General features: G+C 43.3%; 1 protein-coding gene across 2 annotated transcripts in view; it reads left to right on the plus strand.

The window, feature by feature from the left end:
* LOC140687538 (trafficking protein particle complex subunit 9-like) overlaps positions 1-21,203 on the plus strand; it is a 180,537-nt gene extending 159,334 nt beyond the window's left edge. Inside the window, exons 1-3 of one of the 2 annotated variants that reach the window (XM_072944656.1) lie at positions 3,473-3,722; positions 7,440-7,510; positions 20,677-21,203. In XM_072944656.1, the coding sequence (XP_072800757.1) occupies positions 7,463-7,510; positions 20,677-20,925 (297 nt within the window). In that variant the 5' untranslated portion in view covers positions 3,473-3,722; positions 7,440-7,462 and the 3' untranslated portion in view covers positions 20,926-21,203. Of the gene's footprint in view, positions 1-3,472; positions 3,723-7,439; positions 7,511-20,676 lie in introns of those variants that run through there. The other variant, XM_072944655.1, reaches the window with a different exon arrangement.
* Positions 21,204-27,026: the final 5,823 nt, after the last annotated feature.

Consider the following 27,026-nt stretch of genomic DNA (forward strand, 5'->3'; position numbering starts at 1 on the left):
AATTCATCCTCTTTAGTTTTCTTGTCCTCTGACTTTTGTCAAGCTATATACCGTCTTTCACTTCCTGTTTTCTTGTCTCTCAAATTAGGAGAATTACATCCTGCTGCTAGAGTGTTTGATCAGGTTAAATAATTTGTGTCTATAAGATGTCACATACAGTCACAAGCTCAGTGAGAAATGGGCTGTCGCCTGTTCTTCTGCAGCTCAGTGCTTGACAAGACATGGGGGAAAGCCAGTCCCTAATTTGTGTGTGATGCAAGTAGGAACAAAATTAATGTCTTGCCTTTCCCTAGCAGTATTCTTACAGCTTTGCTTCATATACTTCTTTCCTCCTTTCCTTTCCCCTTTCCCATCCTCCACCAAAAGAGCCTCTCAGAAAAATAGATTCAAATTACTTTAAAGGTTGGCTCATCCTCATGAAATGATAGTATCATAAAAAAAACTGTGCAAATCCCAGAATATATTTTATATGATTTACACACACACATGTGCGAGCAAACACACACACACACAAAATCAGTCTACCTCCCACTTACAGAGGGAGAAGGTCCACTTTTTCTGAGTTTTCATTCACAGAGAGTGAGAACAATGTCTCTTACACAGACTTTCACCAGGCTTCGTGCATGGTGTTTTTAATTGAATTTCTGTTTGTGGCCATAGATATAGTCTCCTAATAGAAGAGAGAAAGTGGAGACATAGACATTCCACTGAGATATTGGTGTCATCATATTTTAGTTGTAAAGGACTTAAGACAGCATAGAGTCGCAACATTTTATGGGTGAGAATCCATGATGTTGTAACTTAGACAAGAACCTGGGTCTTCTGCCATCTTGTCCACGCGGGTGAAGAGGCAACTGGGCAGGGGATAGTAGGGATCCTTCCTGCTTCACTTCCATGTTCTTGCTAGTTTTCATTTCAGCTGCCTTTAATTTATGTTCATGAGGCCACTCATGGGAAGGTCACTCTGTCCTGATAGATTGAGTTTCTTATCAGCGAAAAGCTCTGGACCCACTCATATTTCCCAGAGTTTTCTGCTGACCTGCTGACACTTTATATAATTGAGACCTAAGAAACTACTGAATATAAAATCCTTATTGTTATCGTTTCCCCTCAAGTTCCATAGGAATGGGGTGCTGTCTCAGGCTGTCTAAAGCCAGATCTGAACAAAGATAGGGTGATGGGCTGTGCTGCTGGACCTACACAGTCGAAGGGGATTTCCACCTTAGCTTTATAATCAGGCAGATTAGTTCAAATCTTGCCTTTACCAATTATTATCTTTGTGTCTTGGGGGAGAATCTGTACTTTTTTGTGTCCAAATTTGTTTATCTGTAAATAAGTTCAGTATTTATTTTAAGGTTTCTGTTTTAGAATTGAATGAGCTAATTCATTCATTTATACCTAAAATAGCGATCGCATGGTTCTATGCTGGTGCCTTGGTAGTTGATTACTAAGGGAATCGGCAGTGAGAATGGGGGTGGGGGACCCCTGGATAATAGAGCTTATATTCCAGGATATGCTTGTAAAAGACTGGATGTGCAGTAGATTTTTAGTAAATATCTACTCCTTTCCTAATCTGCATTGATTGTTTATATATCTTTATACAAATATATTAACAATTTTTATTGCAATTTAAATATTTTTGTAGTATTTACATTATATAGCTATAAAAATACATGAAATAAAATGATTTGACTTTTATTTTCTTTTCAATAAGCAAAACAAAATAAAATAGAAAAGAAAAAAGTCTTGAGGGAGTAGAAATAATTTTATTTCTGTGGAATCAATTCCGTATAATAAGTCTTTGTCATGTTGTTAAACAGCATATAAAATTGATAGGTTGTGACATACTGGAAATGAGGAAACAGTGGAGACATACTACCTCTAATGCAGTCATTTTGTTACCAAGTCCAAACTCGTTCTGCTTGCTGCATGACAGGCCAATAAATGGGGAGATGAGATGTTGGAGTAAGGAATAGTGACTTCATTTGAAAATCTGGCAGACCCAGAAAATGGCATATTGATATCCAGTAGAACTCTCTTCCCCAAAGCAGAATTCAGTCTCCTTTTATACTAAAAAGCGGCGGGGATGTGGTTGGTTGTTGCAAACTTCTCGCTGTACGAATTGTTTGTCCTTGGAATCCTTTGTTCCTGCAGCTGTCCATGGTGGGTCAAATTAAGGTGCCCCCGTAAAACCTCCAAATAAAAGAAAGGTTATTATCTATTTTGCCACTTGCCATCTGTACATAAGTGTAGAAGAGCTAATATCCTTAAAGATCAGAGCCCGGAGAATAGGCTGTCCTGGATATTTCAGGCTAAAGGCAACTTTTTTTCACAAAAGGTGCAGAGATAGCAAGTCGGAGCCTAGAAAACAAGGTACAGGTTTAAAGCCAAACGAACACATCTAACATGGAGTCAAATTTGTTCTTTTCTTTTACAATTTCTTTTTCTAACTCATAAATAATTTTAGTAAGAAACATGAGAATTTTTTCTATTTTTGCTTCTTAATAACGGATTACAACTACACTTTAGTGAGCAGGGATGCTGTGCGTGCCTTGGGGTCACAGCAAACTCTTGCTGGGGGTGGTCGACCCTGTAACATACCTGATGTCCCGTGAGTGTTGGTGAGGGTCCCCCTAACCAGGGGCTCTCTTCAGGAACCACCATATGGGCATTGACCTCTGGAGACCTCTTTTTCAGCTGCAGGAAATTTTTTCAGATTTTGTGATGGAAAAATCTCTCCAGCTGCAGATAATCAGGGAATAAAGGAAGAGGAAAAGGGCTTGAAGTAGAGTAGAAGAGAAGGACAGAATATCAGGGAGCGTGGGGACTTGGTAGCGGGGCCTCGGGAGAGAGAGGAGCAGAGGTGTGGAGGGTCCCGGCTACGGAACTAGCTCCTGCACCTTTCCCCGCACCCAAGCCACACAGCTTTTAATTGGGCCCAGGACTCCCTCCTGTCTGGATGTCACCCTGGGCAGAACTTTGAGAATCGAAGCTAAGGGGTGGTCAACACTCACCTAGGGGGTCACTGAGGACTTTGCTCAAGTCCACATTGACTTTTCCAGTCATGTGCCTTCACCTGTTCTTTATCTCAGGATCTGAGAAGCAGGAGCAAGGAACTCATGGAGAGATCCAGGAAGATATCTGACTGTGTTAAGAGACGACAGTCACAGTGACACGTGGAGCGAAGACACTTGCAGTAAAGTAAAATAACTTCACAAGTATTGCATCAGAGCTGCAAGTGTGAGAGAACCTAAGCCTGTCTCAGAGTGCAGGGGACAAGAGAAAAGGAATGGTAAAATTACCACTGACATTTGAAATTTTGTTAAAAAGAATGCTACTGTTAATTGTATCACTTGAATGTATGCAGGTGTTTTTCTATGAGCATTCATAGGTTCACAAAACCCCACCAGCCACTCTTGCTCCCATCTGGTGTGGGCTTTCTCAAGCACAGTGCCCTTCCTGCTTGGGTGGGCCACGCTGCTGGTCCTCGCCTGGGGCCGGACTGCTACAGGACACTGAGTCCCCGAGGCACGACCTGGGATACATGACAGGAACATCTCTGCTCTTGGCTGAGGGCCTCCGTTTCCCCCTGCAGTGTAAGAATGCCGGTGACTCAGTTAGAAGCATGCATCCAAGCCATCCTTCCGTGTCATCACCATCTAGAAGCGGTGCCTGAATATTCTGAATTTCTGCAGAATGTTGTTTACAATCACCTTGAACAAGTGAGTGTGTGTCCTCTTTCAAGTGGAGGAATTACTGCCGTTTTCCTGGAACTTACTCACCAGTAGTCCATCTGATTTTTCTGTGCTAGGATTCAGTATAGCCTGCTAATAACTCTGCAGTCAGATCTTGAAACCCTGATGAAGAGGATTATTTATTTTCTTTCCTTATATGATAGTATTTTACTTTCAAAATTCTGAGTTTTCTGTTCTTGGAGGAATTTTTTTGGGGTTTGGAGAAACAACTTTGCTCTTACCATCTTTGTGACCTGTTGCTATATGCATCTCACCTGTCTTCTGTCACTTGTGAGGCGGTTCCATTTGTGACCCTGTCCGGGTTATTCATGTTATAAAACATAAAATCTGTAAAAGTACAGAACCCTTTTACTCCGAAGACATTCCACAAATACTCCTTTAATCTGGGTGTGGTTTTAACAAGACACAAACATTAGAACATATACTTGCAGGTTGCCAGTGCAAAATCCCCAAATGAATAGTCTAGCTCAACATCTAAAATCTTTCTTATCTACCTTGGATATGTATGGATAAGTGAAGCAGTTTGCTAAGAACCCAAGACCAGGTTTAGGATACAGGGTGATGTAGCTCAGCGGGTCCTCCCAAGCTGATGCTCTGCCAGAGAGTGGGGTTGAGGGGAGAGGGCGTGCCCTGCCCTCCATGAGCTGACAGTTTCATGGCAAACACCTTCACAAGGTGAAGAAATTGGAGTTTCTTCTATGAACGGTGGGTCTGAAAAGAGCCCAAAAAGCATGGGAGTGACACAATCCCATTTGTCTCAAGTAGGGGAGAGTGGCTGTGGGGCCACTTGGGAGACTCGTGAGTCCAGGTGGGCAGTGTTGGTGGCTTCCACTTGAGCGGTAGGATAGTGGGTAAAAGCGAACAGATTGAAGGCATGTTTAGATGGTAAAAAGAAAGATTTAAAGCTGTCTGTGAAGGTAGGATGGAGTAAGGCCCAGGTTTCTGGGTGGATTAATGAGTTAAATGATGGTCCTGCTGTGCTCTGAGGAGGGAAAGCTGCAGAGGGATTTCTGGGGGAAAACTGATGAGTTCAGCTGTGGGTAAAGTGAAAGGTTGTTAGATGTGTGGTCTGGGATCTCAGGTGAGAGCCAGTAGTGAGTAGGGAGAGGGGAGAGAGACTTTCAAATAATTTTATCTTGTGAACATACATATAAGGATGAGTAATGACACACTTAACCCCTCTATATTCTGTATTTAAAACCCAGTAACATTTTGCTATATTGGTTGCAGGGGTTCTTAATTTTTTAATACAAATAAAATAAATAGAAACAAAATAGTGGAGTTAATGAATATCTTAGAGTTGATGTGTGTCCTTGTATGTATTTTGATTTCTCATCTTTATAAACATAATCTACAAAAAGTTAACTTGCTTAGAATAAGAGTTAAACACAGGGACATGACACACTCTGTTGGGGGTTGAAGGTGATATCTTTGGCAAATTATATAGCCTCTCTTTGCCTTTGTTGCATCTTCTGTGAATGCCCCCGTGCCCCTCATCACAGCTGATTTCCTAGACTAGAAGTTGGGAGGGAGGCTGCTGAAGGGAGTAAGAGGTGGCAACTGCTAGGAACAAAGAAGACAAAGACAAAAACAGATTAAAGCCGAGAAACTGAGTCCTAATACCCTCAAAGGAAAAATAATCCCGCAGTGTTTTGAGCCACTTATCGTAAGGGAAACAAAATCACGTGGATCCAAATCTCTTGAGCATATGTGTATTGTGGGTGGGAGGGTATCATCAGAAAAGGGTTGAGAAGGGGCTTTTTGGTTTCCCTTAACGTTTTCAGTAAGAATGGGGTGCAGAAGCAAAAACCACCCGCTACACAGTAGAAGGTGTTGTTTTGTGCGAAACTGACCAAAGTTTGGAAACCAGTCATCAGTGGTGCTGGGAAATGAAGAGGCTTCTGGATTGGGTGGGGCACTTGCTGTGACTTCCAGGTGACCTGCTGGCTGGGGTCTGTGAGGCGGGCAGTAGGTTTGCAGTGTGACCTGGGCATAATCCCTGGCTCTGAGGCTGCTGGTCTGACTAGCAGACCTGGGCAGATGCAGTCCTATTGGGGCATCTCGCGATGTGGCCTGGGACACCTGCCATGCTGAGGGCGAGAGGAGGGATCCCCTAAGGGGGTGTCCCTGTGAAGAGTAGAAACGTCCTCCTGAAGGGGAGGAAGAGCCTCTGAGCAGCGGGCCGGATGCACAGGCAAGAGCAGCCTGAGCACGGAGATTTCGGGGACCTGGAAGTCATAAAGTGGCCCGAACAGCCTTGTTCCTGAGAAACTGGAGGGAAAAGATGCTGCAAATGCAGGCTAATTTCAGACCCTGTGGTGGGTCATGAGTGATAGGAAAGAACTGGTCAGGCAGGCACGAAAGAACCCTGTGGTTGTCCCAGTTGGGGCGTCACACCAGAGGGAGGAGCAGAGTTATAGACTTTGTCACTTTTTATCTGTGTGACTTTGAACAATAACACCCCACCTCTCTCTATATATATCTTCATCTGTAAAGTGACAGAGTGACAACTCGTGTCATCAGAAGGCTTAGTTTAGCTCTGATCCTCATTGTCCAGTCCTGTCAGTGCTGCCCTGCAAGGTTCTGCAGTGGGTGCTCTTACCCTGAGATGGGAGGGCGTAGAAGGACATTGTAGCACCCGAGGGCAGGAAGGGGTTGCTTTAAAAGCAGACATGTAGCCTCCTGCAGCTGCAGACCTACAGGCAGTTTGGTTTATGGTCGTGGAGAGGACTTTGGAGGTCTTAGCATCGTCTTAAGACTTGTTTTCCCTTGTGGACCTGATTTGCCTTTGCAGATTAATGTTGAAGATTTGGGCTTCTGGCAAAGCTGTTTTCAGAGATGGGTATATATGTAACATATAGTATAAAATGAAAGGTTTTATTTAATATTTGGGACTTTGTAGCTGTAGGGAACAGCTCTGTTGGCCTGGTTTCCACGGAGGACACTAGCAGTCGTCAGAGCGTGCGGGAGGGCAGGCAGCCTGCAGTGCTGCTGCGGGGGTTCTCCCCAGCAGGACGCTCTGCTGAGTTGACTCTTCTCTGAGTTTGGTTGGCAGAGGAGCAGACAGCAAAGTAATGAGTTCTGGTGGGATTGTATAATGACAGGAAGAAAGAGGGAGCCGTAGTTCTTAGGGACTACTACACTCTTTTGGTTCCTGATCCAGTGTGTCCCATTACACAATTGATGAGTTGTGTCTATTCTGGGACTTGATTGAAATAAACGTGCAGCCTGAATATTAAGAGTTATGTTTTATTTGTCAGAAGGACTCGAGCCAGGATGACCGCCTCTAAGAACACTCTGAGGGACTGCTCGCAAGAGTAGGGGAGAAGCTAGGATTATATAGGAGCTTTACAACAAAGACCAGGTAGTCAGGACAATAAAACATTGCTTGTTATCTAAAGAAAGCCAGGTATCTCAAGTTCATGAATTTAATGCTTTTCAATATATGGGAGGAAGCCAACATTTGGGCTGACTGAATATATACTTTAGACAAGCACCTAGCTATCTAGGGCCAGTAATCTTCCTTTCTTATTCTGAGTCTGCTCAGAGGGCACCATTGTGAATGGCTGCAGGCCTGTCTTCACTGGGGGGTGGCGGCAGCCGCTGATGACTTGTTTTCAGCATTCTTTGTTTAGTGACATGTTTGCAATATTTTCATTCAATTTGTAGTGTTTTCATTCACAGAAAATTATGGTATTACCCTGATTATGGATAATCTGGAAGCTTGGAATGGAACCGAGATGGAATTACTGCAGGTAACTTCTACTTTAATAAGCCATGTGTAAACATGAACACGGAGGAAGCATACAAAAGGATTCGGTGGTGAATGGGAAGGGTTTCTGCACGTTACAGAAGAAGGCAAGGCAGAATTCTTCTTTGTGGGCAGGTATGTGAGTCCAACTTTCCTTTCTGAAGTGCTTTCTGAGAACTGTTTATGGTAATGAACCATCATTGACAAACGGTGACACACATTGCATTTAAGAGCTGGCTGGCTTCAACTTGGGTATTGGACAGGTGGAATTCATAGGCAGTGGTCAGGTGGATGGGACAGAGATGGAGCCCAGGCCTGGGCCCATATTCAGGTTGAAATCGCCATTTACTCACCATAGCGCCTTGGACTTGAATGTAACCTCTCTTAAACTGATGGTGAGTCTGTGAAATGGGCATGATAATATTCGTTACTTCCTGGGCTTGTTGTAAGTTCTGAAGATTATTATAGCACACATGAAGCACTTAACACACTGACACTTAGCAGTGTACACTTTGTTCGACCACCACGCTTGGTGTGTGTCAGAGCCTTAAAGGCAGCATGTGTCTGTTTAGGATGCACTGGTAGCCCCTTGGCTACTTTGTGAATTTGGTGATTTCCTTTAATACTTGTAACTCTGTGTGCCATGGGCAGTTATTTTTATGGACAGATGAGGAATCTCAGGGTAAAAAAGACTGTGTAATTTGCCCAAAGTCAGACCATAATTTTGTGTGCAGGGGCCTCGGTTCAGCATGGGCTCCTGGGCCTTCTGCTCTCTCCGTTCAGCACCAGAGCCAGATGTGGGCTCGGTTGTTTCCCAGCCCAGAATATCCGGCAGGCCACAAGACACACCTGGTCCTGTGCTGCTTGAGCAAAATCTCCGGAGGAGAGGCAGTTACAAAAGGGATAAACATAAAAACAGACGACAGCAAATTGTGATCAGCTCTGAGAAGGAAAGGAACACGTCTGGCCGTGCAGAGCTGGGAGCTTTCCCGTCGGGGCTGCTCTGGGGGCGCTCATCTCAGCTAAACAAGCTGTGCTGCTGCACCAAGGCAGGAAGGCAGGGCGCGTGTGGCCAGGTAGACAGGGCCTCGTTGATCGTACTCATTCCCTATTAAGTGGCAGGTGTCACAGGCACTTAACTAATAAACAGACGTTGGCCAGAATCATCACGCATTTTGCTTGGTAGTTTTATTGGCGCCAACTTTGAGAGGAGGTCATTGAAGCTGGGGAGTTTGCTGCATGCCCGTGATTACCATGGAAATACCCCCACTGGTCTTTCAACCTAGACTGGTGTGGCTGTCATGTCCCAGCCCTGTGAATGGCATCGTGCAGCTTCTCCCAAGTGGCCCAAATGACTGACATTGATATGCTTAATTCGTAGGAAATGGTATGTGGCAATAAGAGAAAAAGGTAGTAAGAAATTGGAAAACTAGAAAATAACCAATTCTTCCCCTGCTGGGGGACCGTACCCTGTGTCTCTCACCCCACTCACTGCCTGTCACCTCCTCCCTGCCGACTCCATGTTCAGAAGCCACTCTGAGCCTTTGAAGAACATTTTGCCTCATGACACTGTTGACTAGGACCTGCGACCTCTCTGTCCCTGGTTAACTCTCTCTTCAAAGCCATTTAAATTTCTTGCAGGCTCCTCCACTCAAATGTAAGAATAGCCCCTTTAAACTTCTTGATGCAGCTCCTTAATGAAGATCTTGGGAAGGAAACCTAGCCAAAACCTGGGAGGTATTCACAGAGTGAATGTAACCTGAGCATTTTTTGACGTTCAGAATCAGAGCGGTGGGAGACACAGGAAGGCCTTTTTAAGTTAGAAAGTGGAAAGAGAAAGACTCGGGATGTTTCAGACTGAAACATCTCGGTCCCAGCCAGCAAGGCACCTGCGTTCAGGATGGTGTGTGGGGAGTGCAGAGTTCTCAAAAAGAAAGAAGTGGTGGGATGGCAGGGAGGACATTTAGGTACTTAACTGGGGAAGGAAAAAGTTGGCTGAACAATTCATGGTTGAACAAGAGGATTGTGACATGATGTGCTTGTATTTTGGAGAGAAGGGTTTTGTGGAGCCAGGCCTAAGGAGAAATCTCTCTGACTGGGGAGTCAGCACAACAAAAAAACACAGAGAACCAGGCAGACCCCATGGCCCCTGATGGGGGAGAGGCTGCCCACCAATTGGAGACCTGGAGGCTGCTTCTGTCCCTTAGCTGGGGTCTCAGACCTCACTTCACATCCCAGTCCTGTTGATACAAGAAAAAATATGTGGGGCATGAGAAGGGCTGTGTCCCAGGCTTCCGTTGAGCCCCTGGGATGTGCCCCACCAGATTTTGTTCCTTGGCTTCATGCAGTAAAGAATTCAAGAACAAGCCAGTGTTGAGTAAAGGTAGATTTATTCAGAGAGATACATTGACAGGCATGAGAAACGTCACGAAGTATGGGGGTTTGATGCTCAGATTAAAAGTAGGCACACACTCCACAGAAATAGTATGGGCCTTCTCCGAAGAGGTAGAGAGAGGGGTTCCTGGGATGTGGCTCTGTGTTGCTCCTTTTCTTGGGCTTCGTGGTTTCATATGCTAATAAGTAGAAGGACCAGCCTTAGGGCAAGGGGCTGGGATTCCAGGGAGTTGGCCATTTTCCACCCTTTGACCTTTTGTGGCTAGCCTTGTGACTGCCATGGTGCCTGGGGCCGTGTTATTCACCATGTTACTATTACAATGGGTGTATAATGAAGCTCAGGATCTACTAGAAGTTAAATCTCTTCATCCTGAGCCTCAAGACCTATTGGGGGTTGAATTCTTCACCATTTTGATGTTAATTGCTGTGGTCTTTCTTGAATGGCTTGCTCTGCCCCCTTCCATCCTGTCTCACTGTGATGACACAGAGAGAGCAAAGGCCGGGCCCTGCGTGTGTTCCTGCATTTAACAGCGGGAGATGTGGGGTGGGCTGAGGATGACTCTGAGTGGTGAGAAATATGTTTCAGATTTTCCCACATGAGACATGGGGACCTGCCAGCAGCCATCGCAGATTTATCTCACGGGCATTATCGCTTGTGTTGTTACGGAAACAACAGGCCAGCCAAGAAATAAGCAGCACTCAGAGGGTGGGAGTACTGAGATTTATTATGCCAGCGGGCTCAGAGGGGCTTCTGTTCCCAAGCCCTGAGCACATCCAAGACGTGCACATGAGGTTTTATAGGGTTAATTACAAGTATGGGGCTTTTAGCCAATAAGGCTCAAACAACAAAAAGCAAGGAATCAGTACACTGAAGCTTATCAATTTGGAACAGATCACGTTACTGACAATTGTTGACTTTGGATTTACGAGTTAGCTTGTTAGCCCAGTAAACTGACACTGAACTTCAGATTTACGAGTTAGCCCAGCAAAACTTAGATCAGTAAACCGACATTTATCACACTTAGATTTGTGACTTAGCTTGTTAGCCCAGCTGGGGTTTTTGTTCACAGTGTCACTCATCTTTTCTATTTTCCTTTTATTTTTAAAGTATTTAATCCAAATTTAATATCAGGATTTTTTTGGAAAGAAATTTCTCTTTTTCTTTTCTTTGGGGCTCTTTTGGGGGGTAGGAAATTAGGTATATTTATCTGTTAGTGGAGGCCCTGGGGCTTGAACCCAGGACCCTGTGCACACTAAGCACACGCTCTACCACCTGCCCCATCATCTTTTTCTTTTTGCTTTAGCTGCCAAGAATCTTACAGCTGAATTTCTAGTCAGCCTTTAACACTTGCCCTGACTTCATGGAATCCATTTTTATGAGTTTACCTCCCCCTGGTTTCATTTAAGTATTGAATCTCCATTTTCTCTTCACTCTCATTTTGCCTTTTTGTTGTTATGGTTGTTAAGCTGTGTTTAAAAAATTGTTTAATTTCTCTTTTAGCAGGAGGCTGAAGTAAATAAATATGTAAACAAACATCACACTTAAATGCTTTTATATATTCTAAGCTGTTTAGTAGTTAATTAAAAACAAAATTGAATATTCAAGGGATAACATTTTTAAATTATTTTTTAATTTTTTATAAAGACATAGCTGATTTAAAATATATGTTTCAGGTGTACAATAGATGCTCCATTTATAGTTACTGTAAAACATTGTCTGTATTCCCTGTGTTGTAAGATACATCCCTCTAGAGTGTTTACATTACATGTTGCAGTTTGTATAAGAAATTTGGGTAACGCAGAGTCTGGGACGTGGCTGTGGCTGACCCAGGTTCACGCAAACCCTGCCTGTCAAAGCTCAGGCCTTCACTCCTGTCTGCAGGGGAGCGAGTGGAGGCAGCTCTCATCAGCGCTGACACCACACTCTGAGTGGCAGTGACAGCAGTGACTGTGTGTGGACGTGAAAATTGTTGTTCCAAGAGTTTTACATGCTTTTCTGCATTTAATAATTACAGCCCTCCTGTGAGGAAGGTTTTAAGTTTTTAATGAATAATACATTTTATTTTGATATTGATAGACTTCAAAACTCCGGAAAATTTACAGGAGTAGTACAATAAATGCTTAGATACAGTTCACCTTAAAGGGCACTATTTGCCCTTTTGTGACGGGCTTATTTTAGCATAAATTTTCAAAGTTCATTCATATTGTAGCCTGAATCAGTACATTATTCTTTTTGTTTGATAATATCCTTTTCCTTTTTTTTCGTTTTTGGTCTATTTAAAAATATTTTCATTGAAGTCTAGTCAGTTTATAGTGTTGCATCATTTTCTTGTGTACAGCACAAAACTTCAGTTAAATAGGAACATACCTGCATTCATTTTCATATTCTTTTTAACCATAAGTTACTATAAGTTATTAAATATATTCTCCTGTGCTATACAGTATATACTTGCTGTTTATTGTATACATACTCAGCATCTGCAAATCTTGAACTCCCAATTTATTCATTCCACACCCTCTCCCCTCTGGTAACCATAGTTTGGTTTCTATGTCTCTGTGTCTGTTTCTGTTCTGTAGATAAGTTTATCTTTTTGTTCCTTTGTTTTTGTTTTTTGTTTTTTTTTGTTTTAGATTCCACATGTGAGCGATCTCATATGGTATTTTTCTTTCTCTTTCTGGCTTATTTCACTTAGAATGTCATTCTCCTGGTCCATTCATATTGCTGCAAATGGCATTATTTTATTATTATTTTATTGCTGAATAGTAGTCTATTGGACATATATACTACAACCTCTTTATCCAGTCGTCTGTCAGTGGACATTTAGGTTGTTTCCATGTCTTGATATTGTAAATAATGCTGCTGTGAACATTGGGGTGAAAGTGTCTTTTTGAATTACGTTTCCTTTCGGATATATGCCCTGGAGTGGGTTTGCTGTGTCATCTGGGCCCCCAAGGTTTTGTCTTTTGAGGAACCTCTATACAGTTTTCCACAATGGCTCCACCAAACTGCATTCCCACCACAGTGTAGGAGTGTTCCCAATTCTCCACAGCCTCTCCAGCATTTAGTGTCTATGAACTTCTGAATGATGGCTATTCTGACTGGTGAAAGGTGATACTTGTTTGCAGTTTTGATTTGCATTTCTCTGATAATGATATTGAGCATTTTTCATGTGCCTATTGGCCATTTGTATGTCTTCATTGGAGAAATGTTTCTTTAGGTCTTCTGCCCATTTTTGGATTGAATTGTTTGTTTTTCTATTTTATCAAGTGTAAAAGCTGTTTACATATTCTGGGAATTAAGCCCTTGTCACTTTCATTTAATGCAACTATTTTCTCCCACTCCATAGGTTGTCTTTTTGCTTTAATTTTTGTTTTCTTTTCTGTGCAAAAGCTTGTAAGTTTAATTAGAACCCACTTGTATATTTTTGCTTGTATTTCTATTGCTTGAGTAGACTGCTCTTGGAAAATATTGTTCAGATATATGTCAGATGTTTTGCCTATGTCTTCTTCTAAGAGGTTTATAGTGTCTTGTCTACAGTTTTAAGTCTTTAAGCCATTTTGAATTCATTTTTTTGTATGTTGTGAGGGGGTAGTCTAACTTCATTGATTTACATGCAGCTGTGCAGTTTTCCCTGCACCATTTGCTGAAGAGGCTGTCTTTGCTCAATTGTATGTTCTCACCTCCTTTGTCAAAGATTCAATTACCAAAAGTTTGTGGGACTATTCTTGGTAATTTTGTTTATCCATTCATTGATGGATGGATATTTTTAGTGACTTTTAGCTACTCTGAATGATACTGCTATGAATATTGATGTGCAAGTTTTTGTGAGAATACATTTCCATTCTGTTGGCTGTACAGTTGGCCCACCATATCTGTAGTTTCCACTTCATGGATCCAGATGGCTGATTGCAAAGGGACTTGATCATCCTTGGATTATGGTATCCAGGGTGGGGGGTTCCTGAAACCAAACCCCCGAGGACACTGAAGGATGACTCTACATGTAGGAGTGGAATTGCTCAGCCACATAACTCTAACCTTTTGAGGAAACATCGGGCTCTTCCAAAGAAGCTGCACCATTGCCCCTTTCCAACGGCTGCATATTGAGGGTATCCATTTCTCTGCCTCCTGACTGACACTTGTTATTGTCCATGTTTTGATTATAACCATCCTAGTGAGTTTAAAATGAGATCTCATTTTGATTTTGATTTCGCTAGTGATGCTGACCATCTTTTCAGATGCTTATTGGCCAATTGTGTATCTATTTAAATCCTTGGCAAATTAAAAAATTGGGTCGATTTTCTTTGTATTGTTCAGTTGTCAGCATTTGTTTTATATCCTGGATACTAGTCTCTTATTAGATATATGCTTTGCAAGATTTTTCTCCTATTCTGCAGATTGTCATTTCACTTTAATTTTTTTAAACATTAAAACAATTTCTTTATAGGGGAGGTAATTAGATTTATTCATTTTGTTTTTCTTCCTTAGCACGCACTCTATCATTTGAGCTACCCCTTTCCCCTTTCATTTCACACTCTTGATGTTGTCCTTTGTAACAAATGATTTTAATTTGATGAAGTCCATTTTATCTATTTTGTTTTATCACTTGTGCTCTTGGTATTGTATCTAGGAAGCCATAGCCTATCCTATGACCACAAAGATTCATACTATGTCTTCTTTTAGAAAGTTCATATATTTAGTTTTTACGTTTCTGTCTGTGATCCATTTTGAATTAATATTTGTTATATAAAATACGGGGTCCAGATTCCAGATTCATTCTTTTGCCTTCAGATACCCAGGTGTCTCTGCTCCATTTGTTGGATATACTATACTTTCAATGGAGTGTTGTTGGCACATTTCTGGAAAACTGACTGTAAATGTAAGTTTCCCCCCAGGATTTTTTATTGTGTCTCATAGATTTCTGCATCCAAACTTATGACAGAAGCATAATGACTTGAGTGCTATAGATTTGCTGTAACCTTTGAGTGAGTCCTCCAAATTTGCTCTTCTTTTTCAAGATTGTTTTGGCTGACCTGGGTCCCTTGCTTTCAATATGAATTTTGGGATCAGTTTTTCAATTTTTGCAAAGAAGTCAGCTGGAATTTTGATAGGGATTCCATTAAATATGTAGATTACTTTGGGAAGTCTTAACATTTTTAACAATATTTTCTACCATTGCATGATCATGGGATGCCTTCCATATATGAAGATATTTTAAATTTTTTTTGGTGATACTTCAAAATATTCAATGTACAAATCTTGTAAACTTTTGTTAAATGTATCTCTCATTTTATTTTTTATGCAGTTGTAAATGGAACGGCTTAGCTTCATAAGGGTGGGACTATATATATCAATTTATTTATTTCTAGGATTCCTACATAGCAAATACCCTAGGTTTATATTTGCTACATTGATCTATCCACAATTCTTCCCACCCCCGTGTCATAAGAAACCAAGACCCAGCTTAAGCCATCTGAACACCTATGTGGAAGTGAGAAATGAGACCTTTGGGTGGGGTTTGTGTAGATGATACTGAGATCTTATTCAGGATGGCTTCATCTTAATTTCTTTTAAACAATCCTTTCAGAGTACATAGTCAGATACATTAGGAAAATGCTGTTTTGATGTGCGGAGGAGCTAAGACTATAATTTTCAAGTAATTTCTAGTGAGAGTGTTGTACTTGAAACATAATTTGCATCAATCTTTGAAGATTTATGTTTCAGGAGCTTTGAGTAAATAATACCTGTCTTTATTCAATAACTACAACTAAATGCTCAAGCAACATGTAAGAGTTTGAGCAAACTGCTCCCGCCCCGTAGTGCTGGTTGGTTGCAGCTGTAACTGGAGTCAGCGCTTACCTTGCCCAGTACACTTGTGCTGATCTGCTCAAAACAGTTCGTCCAACAGTTTGTCGGTAGTCTTTTAGACAAAGCCATAAAGCATTGATTTAAGGTTGCTGGAATGTAATCTATTCTTATTAATATTAAGTAAGCACATATTGAGTACTTACTGTATGTTGGGAATTGTCCCTCAGCCTCACATGAATATTACTTCTAATAAAACCTCTCATATTTCCCTGTTATTTGCACTTTACAGATAAGGAGACTGAGGATTAGGTCTTCTCTCTTTTGGGGGGAGCTCATTATCAATGATGGGAAGTTGTAAGGAAAAAGATATTGATTCATCCAGAGAAAATATTTTTCTGAGATTCAGTATTGAAGAAGGTAACCACTGAAGAGGGTGATCATTGTTTGAGTGAGACGAGCCCCGGGTTGTACGGAGTCAGCATCCCTGTCCTGGACGCTGCACGTGTAGAGCTGCGTGGTGGGTGAGGCGGCGCGGCCGCGCAGGGAAAGCGGATGCCGGGCCGTTGGGCTGTGCTCAGGCCCGGTGGGGCTTTCTCCTAAGAGCAGTGGACCGTCATTGACAGATTTTAAGTAGGCTAGTGCGATGCTCTCGTAGATCACTTTTGTCTTGTAGAATGCTTAGAAACATTTAGAAGGCTCGGCAGGAGGTGATGTGATGAGTCAGAGTAGGGTGGCTGCGAGGTGTAGCAGTGTTCAATTTTCAAGTGATTTTCAGTCCCAGGTTTGTGGCTCAGTAGCCGTGTCACTTTGGATGACACACCCAAGGAAGTGAAACAATTTATCTAATCAATAGAAGCAGTGATGTACCGAACTCCCAGGACTGCTGTGTAGATCCAGTGAGATAACGTGTGCACAGTGTGCAGCATGGTCCCCAGCACAGAGTCAGTGCTGAGGGAGTGCCAGTGAGTACCTGGTAGGACAGGTGTGGGTGGTGGATCTCGTTGACTGAGGAAATTTGCCCCTGAAGGAGGGGTCTTGTCACATCTGTGAGTGATTGGCCTGAGCTGGGAGAGGCAGGGAGACCTTGCCCCCGACCAAGGGCCCTGGGCAGGATGGCTATGGGAGGAACACCGTGAAGTTAGCTCTTTGCAGGTGGAGTTGGAGGTGCCCTTGAGACATCTAAGTGCAGTGTCACAATCACAGAAGTGGTCTGGTCCCGGGCTGTGCATTTTCCTGCTGAGATATTGATCTCTGAACGCGAAGACATACTTTACAGGACAAGTGAATAGTAGTATCATCTCTCATCAAAGCTCACATCTCTTTATTCATCACTCACTTTGCTAATTGGGTACTTACAGAACACACTTCACTGTCCTCCCCTGGGCTCAGGCTCCACAGAAAAGAGCTGGTGAGTCTCCCTCTTTTCCAGAAGAAGACACACTTAGCTGGTAGACTTCTATACCTCGCCAGACTTAGAATTTTAGGTTGTTGATTTAATTCTATTTTCTGTTGGTCATCTCCTGACAGGAGAGACGTTTTACCTCATGGTCAGTTTTCAATTAGCTGTTACTGAGAATTGCTGGTCTGATCCATAGTGTATTTATTCTATTAACTTTGTAGAGTACTTATCATTTTTCTGTCTTTGCTCTTTAATTTTGTTTGCCCCTTCAATTTTCTATCTTATTTGGGACCTTATTTTATTTTTTAATTAAAAAATGTCTATTAGCAGTTAACAAAACAAAAGCAAAGAAAAAATGCACATGATAGCTAAATTTAGAAAATATCTTGTGTGTTTTCTGTCTCAGCAATGGAGGGTTCTAGAAACTCGTGAAAAGCTTCATTACATAAGTTCCTTTAAATTCTGATTAAGAAATAAAACCTTCCTTCCTCATCTTTCAAGCTGCACAGCTAATTGTCAAGAAAGTGAGGGGAAATTCTCAGAAGCCAAGACAAACCAGAAAGCAGGGATTCTGGGAGATACGTGAGCCTTAGAAGCCCTGGGGTGCCGGTTGGCTCCTGAACTGAGTTTCAGTTGCCCTGGCAGGAGGGCAGGAGGTGAGCCTGTGGCCTCTCACACTGGGAGTTGGATGGCTGTTCTTATATAAGGCCAAACACATCCTGAGAATCCTGCTTTATAAAAGGTTGAATTAGAAAGAAAAGAATAAAAGCATTCCTCAAGGCAAGGAAGTAAGGAAAGTAAAATTTTTTGGAAGCGGGAAAAATAACATATCCAAAGTAAGGATTTAGTTTAAAGCTGTTCTGGCATGAGAGTGACCACAAACCCATGGCAGAAAATCACAGCTCCTCCCGGAAAGAGAAGGTGTGTTTTGAATGAATCAGTGGACAGCCATTCTGAAAAAGGCCTCCAGAGTCTTCTGGATCAAGATACTGGACTCAAACACCTCCCTCCCATGGTCTCATTTAAATAACCAGAAAGGTTTTAAAGGAAAGAAGCCATAATCATAGTTCTATTTATTGACATTACTTTATGCTAGGAATTCAAAGGTGACTATGGAGTTGTCTCCTCTTTTATGGACCTTACTTTCTATTTGACATAGTTGGGGAACTTGGTGGAGGGTGGTGTTAGTATGTTGCAATTAACCAGGAGAGGAGTTTAAGAAAGCAGTGAAGGGTTGGTGACATTTTTCGCTGAGGACAGTCCTGTTCAGTTGGCTTGTAATTACAGGCTCGTTGAGTTGTCACTGGAGGGAATTAATCTTAAGGAATTTGGACTTAGCTCAGGCCTCTTCAGAATGGACAAGTGAACCTGGAGAAAGACAGTCAAATCTGTGCAGACATTGAAGTTCATTTCAACATGTGGTATCCATGAGCCAAAGATAGGACTAGTAGGCAGCACTTCTTGAGGACAGAGGAGTGGTTTTTAAGGTTCTTCAAGAATGAATCCCAAGGTACCGGGATGGCCAGTTGTCAAACTGTGACTTTGCTCTTTGGACGGTGTATCCACCAAGGGTATTGGCCGTTTATAAGTTTCCATTTCTCCTTAATACATGTCAGGTTATGAGGACGTGGGCATAAACGTTTCACACCTTGTCAAGGTGACTTTGGGTACCTGCCTAGAATCATGGGCACAGTTGCGGCTGCGTCATACATCTTGCCGCACATCCCGCTCCCCGGCTCCGTGATCACGGCAGAGTGGTTCCTTATTGAGCTGTCCATCTCCTCTGTGACATCGTAACCAAACAAAAGATTGGAGAGTATTAGCTTGGCTTTTTTCTTTTCTAACATTCCCTTCAAATTATGATGACTGATAGTGGACCCAGTTACGTTTGCAGATGATTTACAAGTAGGGCTGTCAGTACAAACCTTGTAATCCCCGCTGTGTGATCTAGAGAAGAAAGTTACACTCTTTCCAAATTGTTTTGATGCACTTATGTGGGAAAATGATGTATGTTTGAATATGTATTTCCTCTCTTACTCATCATGGCTAGAGATGAATATTTGTAGACATGGAATGAGTACTCTGTATTTGAACTGTATGGTCCCCTAAATTCTCCCCAGCTTTTTAAAGTCATCACTGGAGTGCTACCTCCAGAGTGCCGCAAAGCATCCAACACTGCCTGCTCTTCGGACACTGTAAGTTTCCAAGTTGGAGAAGGCTGCTGGCTGGTGAGGCAATCTCTCGCACATCTCTGGTTGGGTCATGTGAGCTGAGAACACAAGAATTGGCAGACAGTAACTAACCACGATCACGTCCATTTCTGGAACACTCATGGAGGATTTTACACCTATGCTAGTGGAATACGTTATTTCATTTAGTTTTCCCAAAAATCATAATTAGATTTTATCACCTGTATTAAAAAGGAAACTGTCAAAGCGAGTGACGTGCAGACTTTGGACTGGAACACGGGTCTTTCTGATCCCTGTCTCTGTTCCCTCCCCGGCCTATCCTTGCAAATGACCAGGAGACTCTTCCTCTGTCTTGAGTTTCCCTCTGATGTTACCACTCTCTTTGTTTCTAAGAGAGGAAAACAAGTCTAAACTTACTTTCCAGTTGGAAATGGAATGGAGAGTTAACGTTGGAAGCCGGGAGAATCTGTCCTGTGATGAAGTGGTCTCCGAGCCACTTCCACTGGGATGTCACATCACTGTCTGGGCCCCTTGCTCAGCCTGTGCACAGGTGACAGCGCAGTTGTGCCGAGCAGTCCTCCCGGACAGGGCAGTGGGTTGGAAATGAGTTTGGGGATTTGGTTTCATTACACAAGTTCCTGAGGGCCTTGACCTGGCACTTCGAGTGGGAGCATTCCCTGTCCCACAGACTGTGCTCTGGGCCCGTGCAGACCTGACGTGGCCTCAGCCTGAGTCTCAGGGCCCGTGGTGATGAGGAGCATTTTAGCCCAGGGTCTGTCGGAGGCTCTGAGACTACTGGGCTGTGGGACTTTGTCCAGGATGATAATAATTCCTCCCTGAGTTTCAGATTTCCTTGCCTGTGAGCCGGGGTAGTAGTTGTTTCTGAGATGATTGTAATGATTCAGTAATGGGCGCAGCGTGTGCTGACAGGTAGCTGGGTGCTTTAGGAGCAGAAGTCGCAATCACTCTGTCAGCCTCTCCCTGTGCGCTCTGTGCTTTGAGAAGTTGTGTGTTTGGTGAAAGTCCCGCCCAGACCCTAGGGTCTAGATGAACTGTTGTTCCTTTACTTTCCCTTCCTTTTCCTCTTTCCCTTCTCTGTGTCCCATGTTTAGGTAGCAGATTCCTCTATTTCAGGGAATACGGGCTTTTCTAGTAAAGGGACAGGTGGAATGCGGAGAGGTGGGGCCCAGAGGGGGTCTGGAGTGTCTGCACAGTGCTGCTTCCCTGCGTTTCTGCATCCGATCCCATCAGTGCACTAAGTCAGCCTTCCTCTTCCTTCCTGTGTCATCGGGTCTCTGTTTTAAGGGAAAACCATTTTTATGGGTCTTTTTTCACTTACGTGTTTCATTCAGATGCTTGTTGCTTTTCTCCCTGTGCTTCAGCGTTCCGAGGAGAAAATTCAGCCGTGCAGCATCCTCTCCGAGCTCTACGAGTTGATCGGCTTCCACTGCAAGTCCACCTTCTTCAAGCGGGTGGCCCCCGTGCGGCACGCGGCCCCCGGCATCCCGGAGCCTGGCGGGAAGGCCTGCTCCCGACTCCTCCTGCGGACACTTCCTGGCTACAGTCTGTCACTGGACTTGCAGGACTTCAGCAAATGTGTTGGAACTAAAACATTGCTTCAGCCCCATTAACCATGCCTGGTTTGGGCCCTGCTGTCCTGCCTCATCAGGGTGAATCTTGATTCATTTAGAACAGGGCTCAGCAGACTTTTCCTTTCAAGGGCTTGGGGGTAAATATTTCAGGGTCTGAAAACCTCCTGATCTCTGGTGCAGCTGCTCAGCTCTACTGTTTAGATGCCAGAACAGCCAGATAGTCCACACACCCATAGAGCTTTATTAACAGCGGTGGCTGGGGCTGGATTGGGTGTATGAACTGCAGTTTGCCCCCACAGCCTCCTCAATATTGACACCTGCACCAGAGTGTACATTTGTGACAATGGGTGAACCTACACTGACATGTCATCATCACCCATAGCCCATAGTTGACACTAGGATTTACACATTGTGTTGTGCACTCTGTGGGTTTGGACAGATGTACAATGACATGTATCCACCATCACAGCATCATACAGAGTCGTGTGTCTTAGTGACCTTAAAATGCTCCGTGCTGCACCTCATTCATTGCTCTTTCCCCTCTAGCCTCTGGCAGCCACTGATCTTTCAGTCTCTGTGTTTTTCCCTTTCCCAGAACACCATACAGTTGGAATCAGACAGTTGCTGAAACTTCCCAGATTGGCTTCTTTCACTTGGTAATATGCATTTAAGGTTCCTCCATGTCTTTTCATTCCTTGATAACTCATTTCATTTTAGCACCAAATAATAGTCCATTTTCTGGCGGGACCACAGTTTATCTATCCATTCACCTACTGAAGAAGAGCTTAGTTGCTTCTGAATCCTGTTGAGTATGAATAAAGCTGCTATTAACATCTGTATGCAGATTTGTGTGTGAACATAAGTTTCCATTTCATCGAGTAAACACCAAGGAGCACAGTTGCCGGATCATATGTTAGAATTACGTCTAGCTCTGTAAAAAATTGCCAGACCGTCTTCCAAAGTACCTGGGCCATTTATCATTCCCACCAACAATGCATTATAATTTCTGGTGCTCCACATCCTCACCAGCATTCGGTGCTGTCAGTGTTCTGCATTTTGGCAGTTCTGACAGGTGTGCAGTGGTATCTCGCTGTTTCAGTCTGCATCCCCTTGATGACAGGTGCTGTGGAGCATCTTTCCAAAGGCTTCTTTGGCATCCAGATTTCTTCTTTGATGAGGTGTGTGTTCAGGCATTTTGCTCATTTTTTAATCAGGTTATTCATCCTTCTTGTTGAGTGTAAAGAAATTTTGGTATATTCTGGATTTCAGCCCTTTATCAGTGTGTCCCTGCCCTTCACCTTCAGTGCCAGAGTTGTCCTTTGGGTCTCAGTGGAGTGTCAGATCTTCAAAGAGATTCCCTGTCTTCCCTCAGCCTAAATACTGTCCTTGTATTTTTCACTTTCAGTGACTCATTTTGTTCTTTTTAAATAGCATTTCCCATAATTTGTAAGTATATTAAAGACAAAAGGGCAATGATTGAACACCGCCTGCCCCACCAGGCTGTGTGCCCTGTGAGAGCAGAGGCCCTGTCCCCACTCACCGTTTCCCATGACAGCACATGGCACATGTCCATGTAAAAGTGTGTAACGTGGGGCCAAACCTGATGAGCAGCTATGACGACATGTGTTGTCTACCATTTATTGAGTAGACTTTGTTTCTGATCTTAATTATTAAATCATATGAATGAAACATGGTTGTTTTGAAAAATAAAACAACAAAGCACACCTCAATGTGATTGGTAATTTCTACTTAGATTTCTGACCCAGGAGGGGATGTTCACCATCATTTTGTGGAGGAGGTTGGGAAGGTAAAGTAAGAGAGTGAGATCAAATAAAGTAAAAATGATAACAGTCAGTTGGCTTTATTTTCACTGAAATAAAAGTTATTTTAAACCCTATCTCAGCTGTTGTCCTGTTGTTTTAAACATTTCTCATAGAATTAAATGGAAGCCCACTAAACCCTGAAAGGGAAACTGTGTGCTCAGGTCCTGAAAATTGTTTATGTCTATTTCTTGAGATACAAATTTCCCTGCTGGTTACAGAAATACGAGGCGGGAACACAACAGTGCACTGCATGTGTCTGCCGGCTTCACGGGCTGCTCAGTGTCAATTTCATTTTCTTGGGTTGCAGTTTAGGACGGATTTCCATGAGAAATATTGCTCAGACTTTTCCTGAATGAAGGATTGAATTTTCCACAGGAAATATTATGAAACAGAGTGACAAGGCACAAGGGTTTCCCATAAAGGAATAGTTGATATAATAAACTCTCACTATGGTGAATACTTTTAATAAAAGCAAGTTGAAACTTTTATCACTAGGTCAAATGGCACATATCCGTCTGAAGAAAAAAGATGCAAATTTTATAGAAGAAGTGGTTTGAATCAAGTAGAAATTATGATTTCTACACTATTTGTTGTAAGAACTTATACTCAGTCTTATCATAATTGCCGGTGGTAGGAAGTGGATCATTATTTATTTATTAAAAAAAATTCACAAGGTGCTATTTGCCCCATTCTTGATGCAGCAGTCCTGTGGTTAGATAAGTTCGGACATTTAGGAAACTTAGCTAGGTTTTCCGGACATTGATTTCAGCCACTTTATATTTACTACAATCTCTTCTTTTGTGTCGGCATATGGTCCATACATAAATATGGGGAGGAACAACCTCCAACTCGGTTTTACAGTGCAAATCGCATGAAATTCAAACCGGCACTAGGAAACAGACTGAGAAACCACAGTAAGGGTTTCTCCTGCAACCCGTTCCCTTTGTGCTGGATGAACGAACGTCTCTCCACATGCTCAGTTCTGAGAGATAAGTGTGGGTGAAAGCCGTCCTTCACCTAGCTTGAAGGGAACACAAAGTTTCTTTTCAGTTGCCAACTCCACTCCATACATATATATGGGGAGGAACAAGCTCCAACTCGGTTTTACAGTGAAAACGGCAGGCACTTCAAACCGGCACTAGGAAACAGACTGAGAAACCAGAGTAAGGGTTTCTCCTGCAACCCTTTCCCTTTGTGCTGGATGAACGAACGTCTCTCCACATGCTCAGTTCTGAGAGATAAGTCTGTGTGAAAGCCGTCCTTCACCTAGCTTGAAGGGAACACAAAGTTTCTTTTCAGTTGCCAACTCCACTCCATACATATATATGGGGAGGTACAAGCTCCAACTCGATTTTACAGTGAAAACGGCAGGCACTTCAAACCGGCACTAAGAAAAAGACTGAGAAACCAGAGTAAGGGTTTCTCCTGCAACCTGTTCCCTTTGTGCTGGATGAACGAACGTCTCTCCACATGCTCAGTTCTGAGAGATAAGTGTGTGTGAAAGCCGTCCTTCACCTAGCTTGAAGGGAACACAAAGTTTCTTTTCAGTTGCCAACTCCACTCCGTACATATATATGGGGAGGTACAAGCTCCAACTCGGTTTTACAGTGAAAACGGCAGGCACTTCAAACCGGCACTAGGAAACCGACTCAGAATCCAGAGTAAGGGTTTCTCCTGCAACCCGTTCCCTTTGTGCTGGATGAACGAACGTCTCTCCACGTGCTCAGTTCTGAGAGATAAGTGTGTGTGAAAGCCGTCCTTCACCTAGCTTGAAGGGAACACAAAGTTTCTTTTCAGTTGCCAACTCCACTCCATACATATATATGGGGAGGTACAAGCTCCAACTCGGTTTTACAGTGAAAACAGCAGGCACTTGAAACCGGCACTAGGAAACAGACTGAGAAACCACAGTAAGGGTTTCTCCTGCAACCCGTTCCCTTTGTGCTGGATGAACGAACGTCTCTCCACGTGCTCAGTTCTGAGAGATAAGTGTGTGTGAAAGCCGTCCTTCACCTAGCATGAAGGGAACACAAAGTTTCTTTTCAGTTGCCAACTCCATTCCATACATATATATGGGGAGGTACAAGCTCCAACTCGGTTTTACAGTGAAAACGGCAGGCACTTCAAACCGGCACTAGGAAACAGACTGAGAAACCAGAGTAAGGGTTTCTCCTGCAACCCGTTCCCTTTGTGCTGGATGAACGAACGTCTCTCCACATGCTCAGTTCTGAGAGATAAGTGTGTGTGAAAGCCGTCCTTCACCTAGCTTGAAGGGAACACAAAGTTTCTTTTCAGTTGCCAACTCCACTCCATACATATATATGGGGAGGTACAAGCTCCAACTCGGTTTTACAGTGAAAACGGCAGGCACTTCAAACCGGCACTAAGAAACAGACTGAGAAACCAGAGTAAGGGTTTCTCCTGCAACCCGTTCCCTTTGTGCTGGATGAACGAACGTCTCTCCACATGCTCAGTTCTGAGAGATAAGTGTGTGTGAAAGCCGTCCTTCACCTAGCTTGAAGGGAACACAAAGTTTCTTTTCAGTTGCCAACTCCATTCCATACATATATATGGGGAGGTACAAGCTCCAACTCGGTTTTACAGTGAAAACGGCAGGCACTTCAAACCGGCACTAGGAAACAGACTGAGAAACCAGAGTAAGGGTTTCTCCTGCAACCCGTTCCCTTTGTGCTGGATGAACGAACGTCTCTCCACATGCTCAGTTCTGAGAGATAAGTGTGTGTGAAAGCCGTCCTTCACCTATCTTGAAGGGAACACAAAGTTTCTTTTCAGTTGCCAACTCCACTCCATACATATATATGGGGAGGTACAAGCTCCAACTCGGTTTTACAGTGAAAACGGCAGGCACTTCAAACCGGCACTAAGAAACGGACTGAGAAACCAGAGTAAGGGTTTCTCCTGCAACCTGTTCCCTTTGTGCTGGATGAACGAAGGTCTCTCCACATACTCAGGTCTGAGAGATAAATGAGTGTGAAAGCCGTCCTTCACCTCGCTTGAAGGGAACACAAAGTTTCTTTTCAGTTGCCAACTCCAATCCGTACATATATATGGGGAGGTACAAGCTCCAACTCGGTTTTACAGTGAAAACGGCAGGCACTTCAAACCGGCACTAGGAAACAGACTGAGAAACCAGAGTAAGGGTTTCTCCTGCAACCCGTTCCCTTTGTGCTGGATGAACGAACGTCTCTCCACATGCTCAGTTCTGAGAGATAAGTGTGTGTGAAAGCCGTCCTTCACCTAGCTTGAAGGGAACACAAAGTTTCTTTTCAGTTGCCTACTCCACTCCATACATATATATGGGGAGGTACAAGCTCCAACTCGGTTTTACAGTGAAAACGGCAGGCACTTCAAACCGGCACTAGGAAACAGACTGAGAAACCAGAGTAAGGGTTTCTCCTGCAACCCGTTCCCTTTGTGCTGGATGAACGAACGTCTCTCCACATGCTCAGTTCTGAGAGATAAGTGTGTGTGAAAGCCGTCCTTCACCTAGCTTGAAGGGAACACAAAGTTTCTTTTCAGTTGCCAACTCCACTCCATACATATATATGGGGAGGTACAAGCTCCAACTCGGTTTTACAGTGAAAATGGCAGGCACTTCAAACCGGCACTAGGAAACAGACTGAGAAACCAGAGTAAGGGTTTCTCCTGCAACCCGTTCCCTTTGTGCTGGATGAACGAACGTCTCTCCACATGCTCAGTTCTGAGAGATAAGAGTGTGTGAAAGCCGTCCTTCACCTAGCTTGAAGGGAACACAAAGTTTCTTTTCAGTTGCCAACTCCACTCCATACATATATATGGGGAGGTACAAGCTCCAACTCGGTTTTACAGTGAAAACGGCAGGCACTTCAAACCGGCACTAAGAAACAGACTGAGAAACCAGAGTAAGGGTTTCCCTGCAACCTGTTCCATTTGTGCTGGATGAACGAAGGTCTCTCCACATACTCAGGTCTGAGAGATAAATGAGTGTGAAAGCCGTCCTTCACCTACCTTGAAGGGAACACAAAGTTTCTTTTCAGTTGCCAAATCCACTCCATACATATATATGGGGAGGTACAAGCTCCAACTCGGTTTTACAGTGAAAAAGGCAGGCACTTCAAACCGGCACTAGGAAACAGACTGAGAAACCAGAGTAAGGGTTTCTCCTGCAACCCGTTCCCTTTGTGCTGGATGAACGAACGTCTCTCCACATGCTCAGTTCTGAGAGATAAGTGTGTGTGAAAGCCGTCCTTCACCTAGCTTGAAGGGAACACAAAGTTTCTTTTCAGTTGCCAACTCCACTCCATACATATATATGGG

The sequence above is a fragment of the Vicugna pacos genome, chromosome 20, assembly GCF_048564905.1.
Source record: "Vicugna pacos chromosome 20, VicPac4, whole genome shotgun sequence".
NCBI classification, from domain to species: domain Eukaryota; kingdom Metazoa; phylum Chordata; class Mammalia; order Artiodactyla; family Camelidae; genus Vicugna; species Vicugna pacos.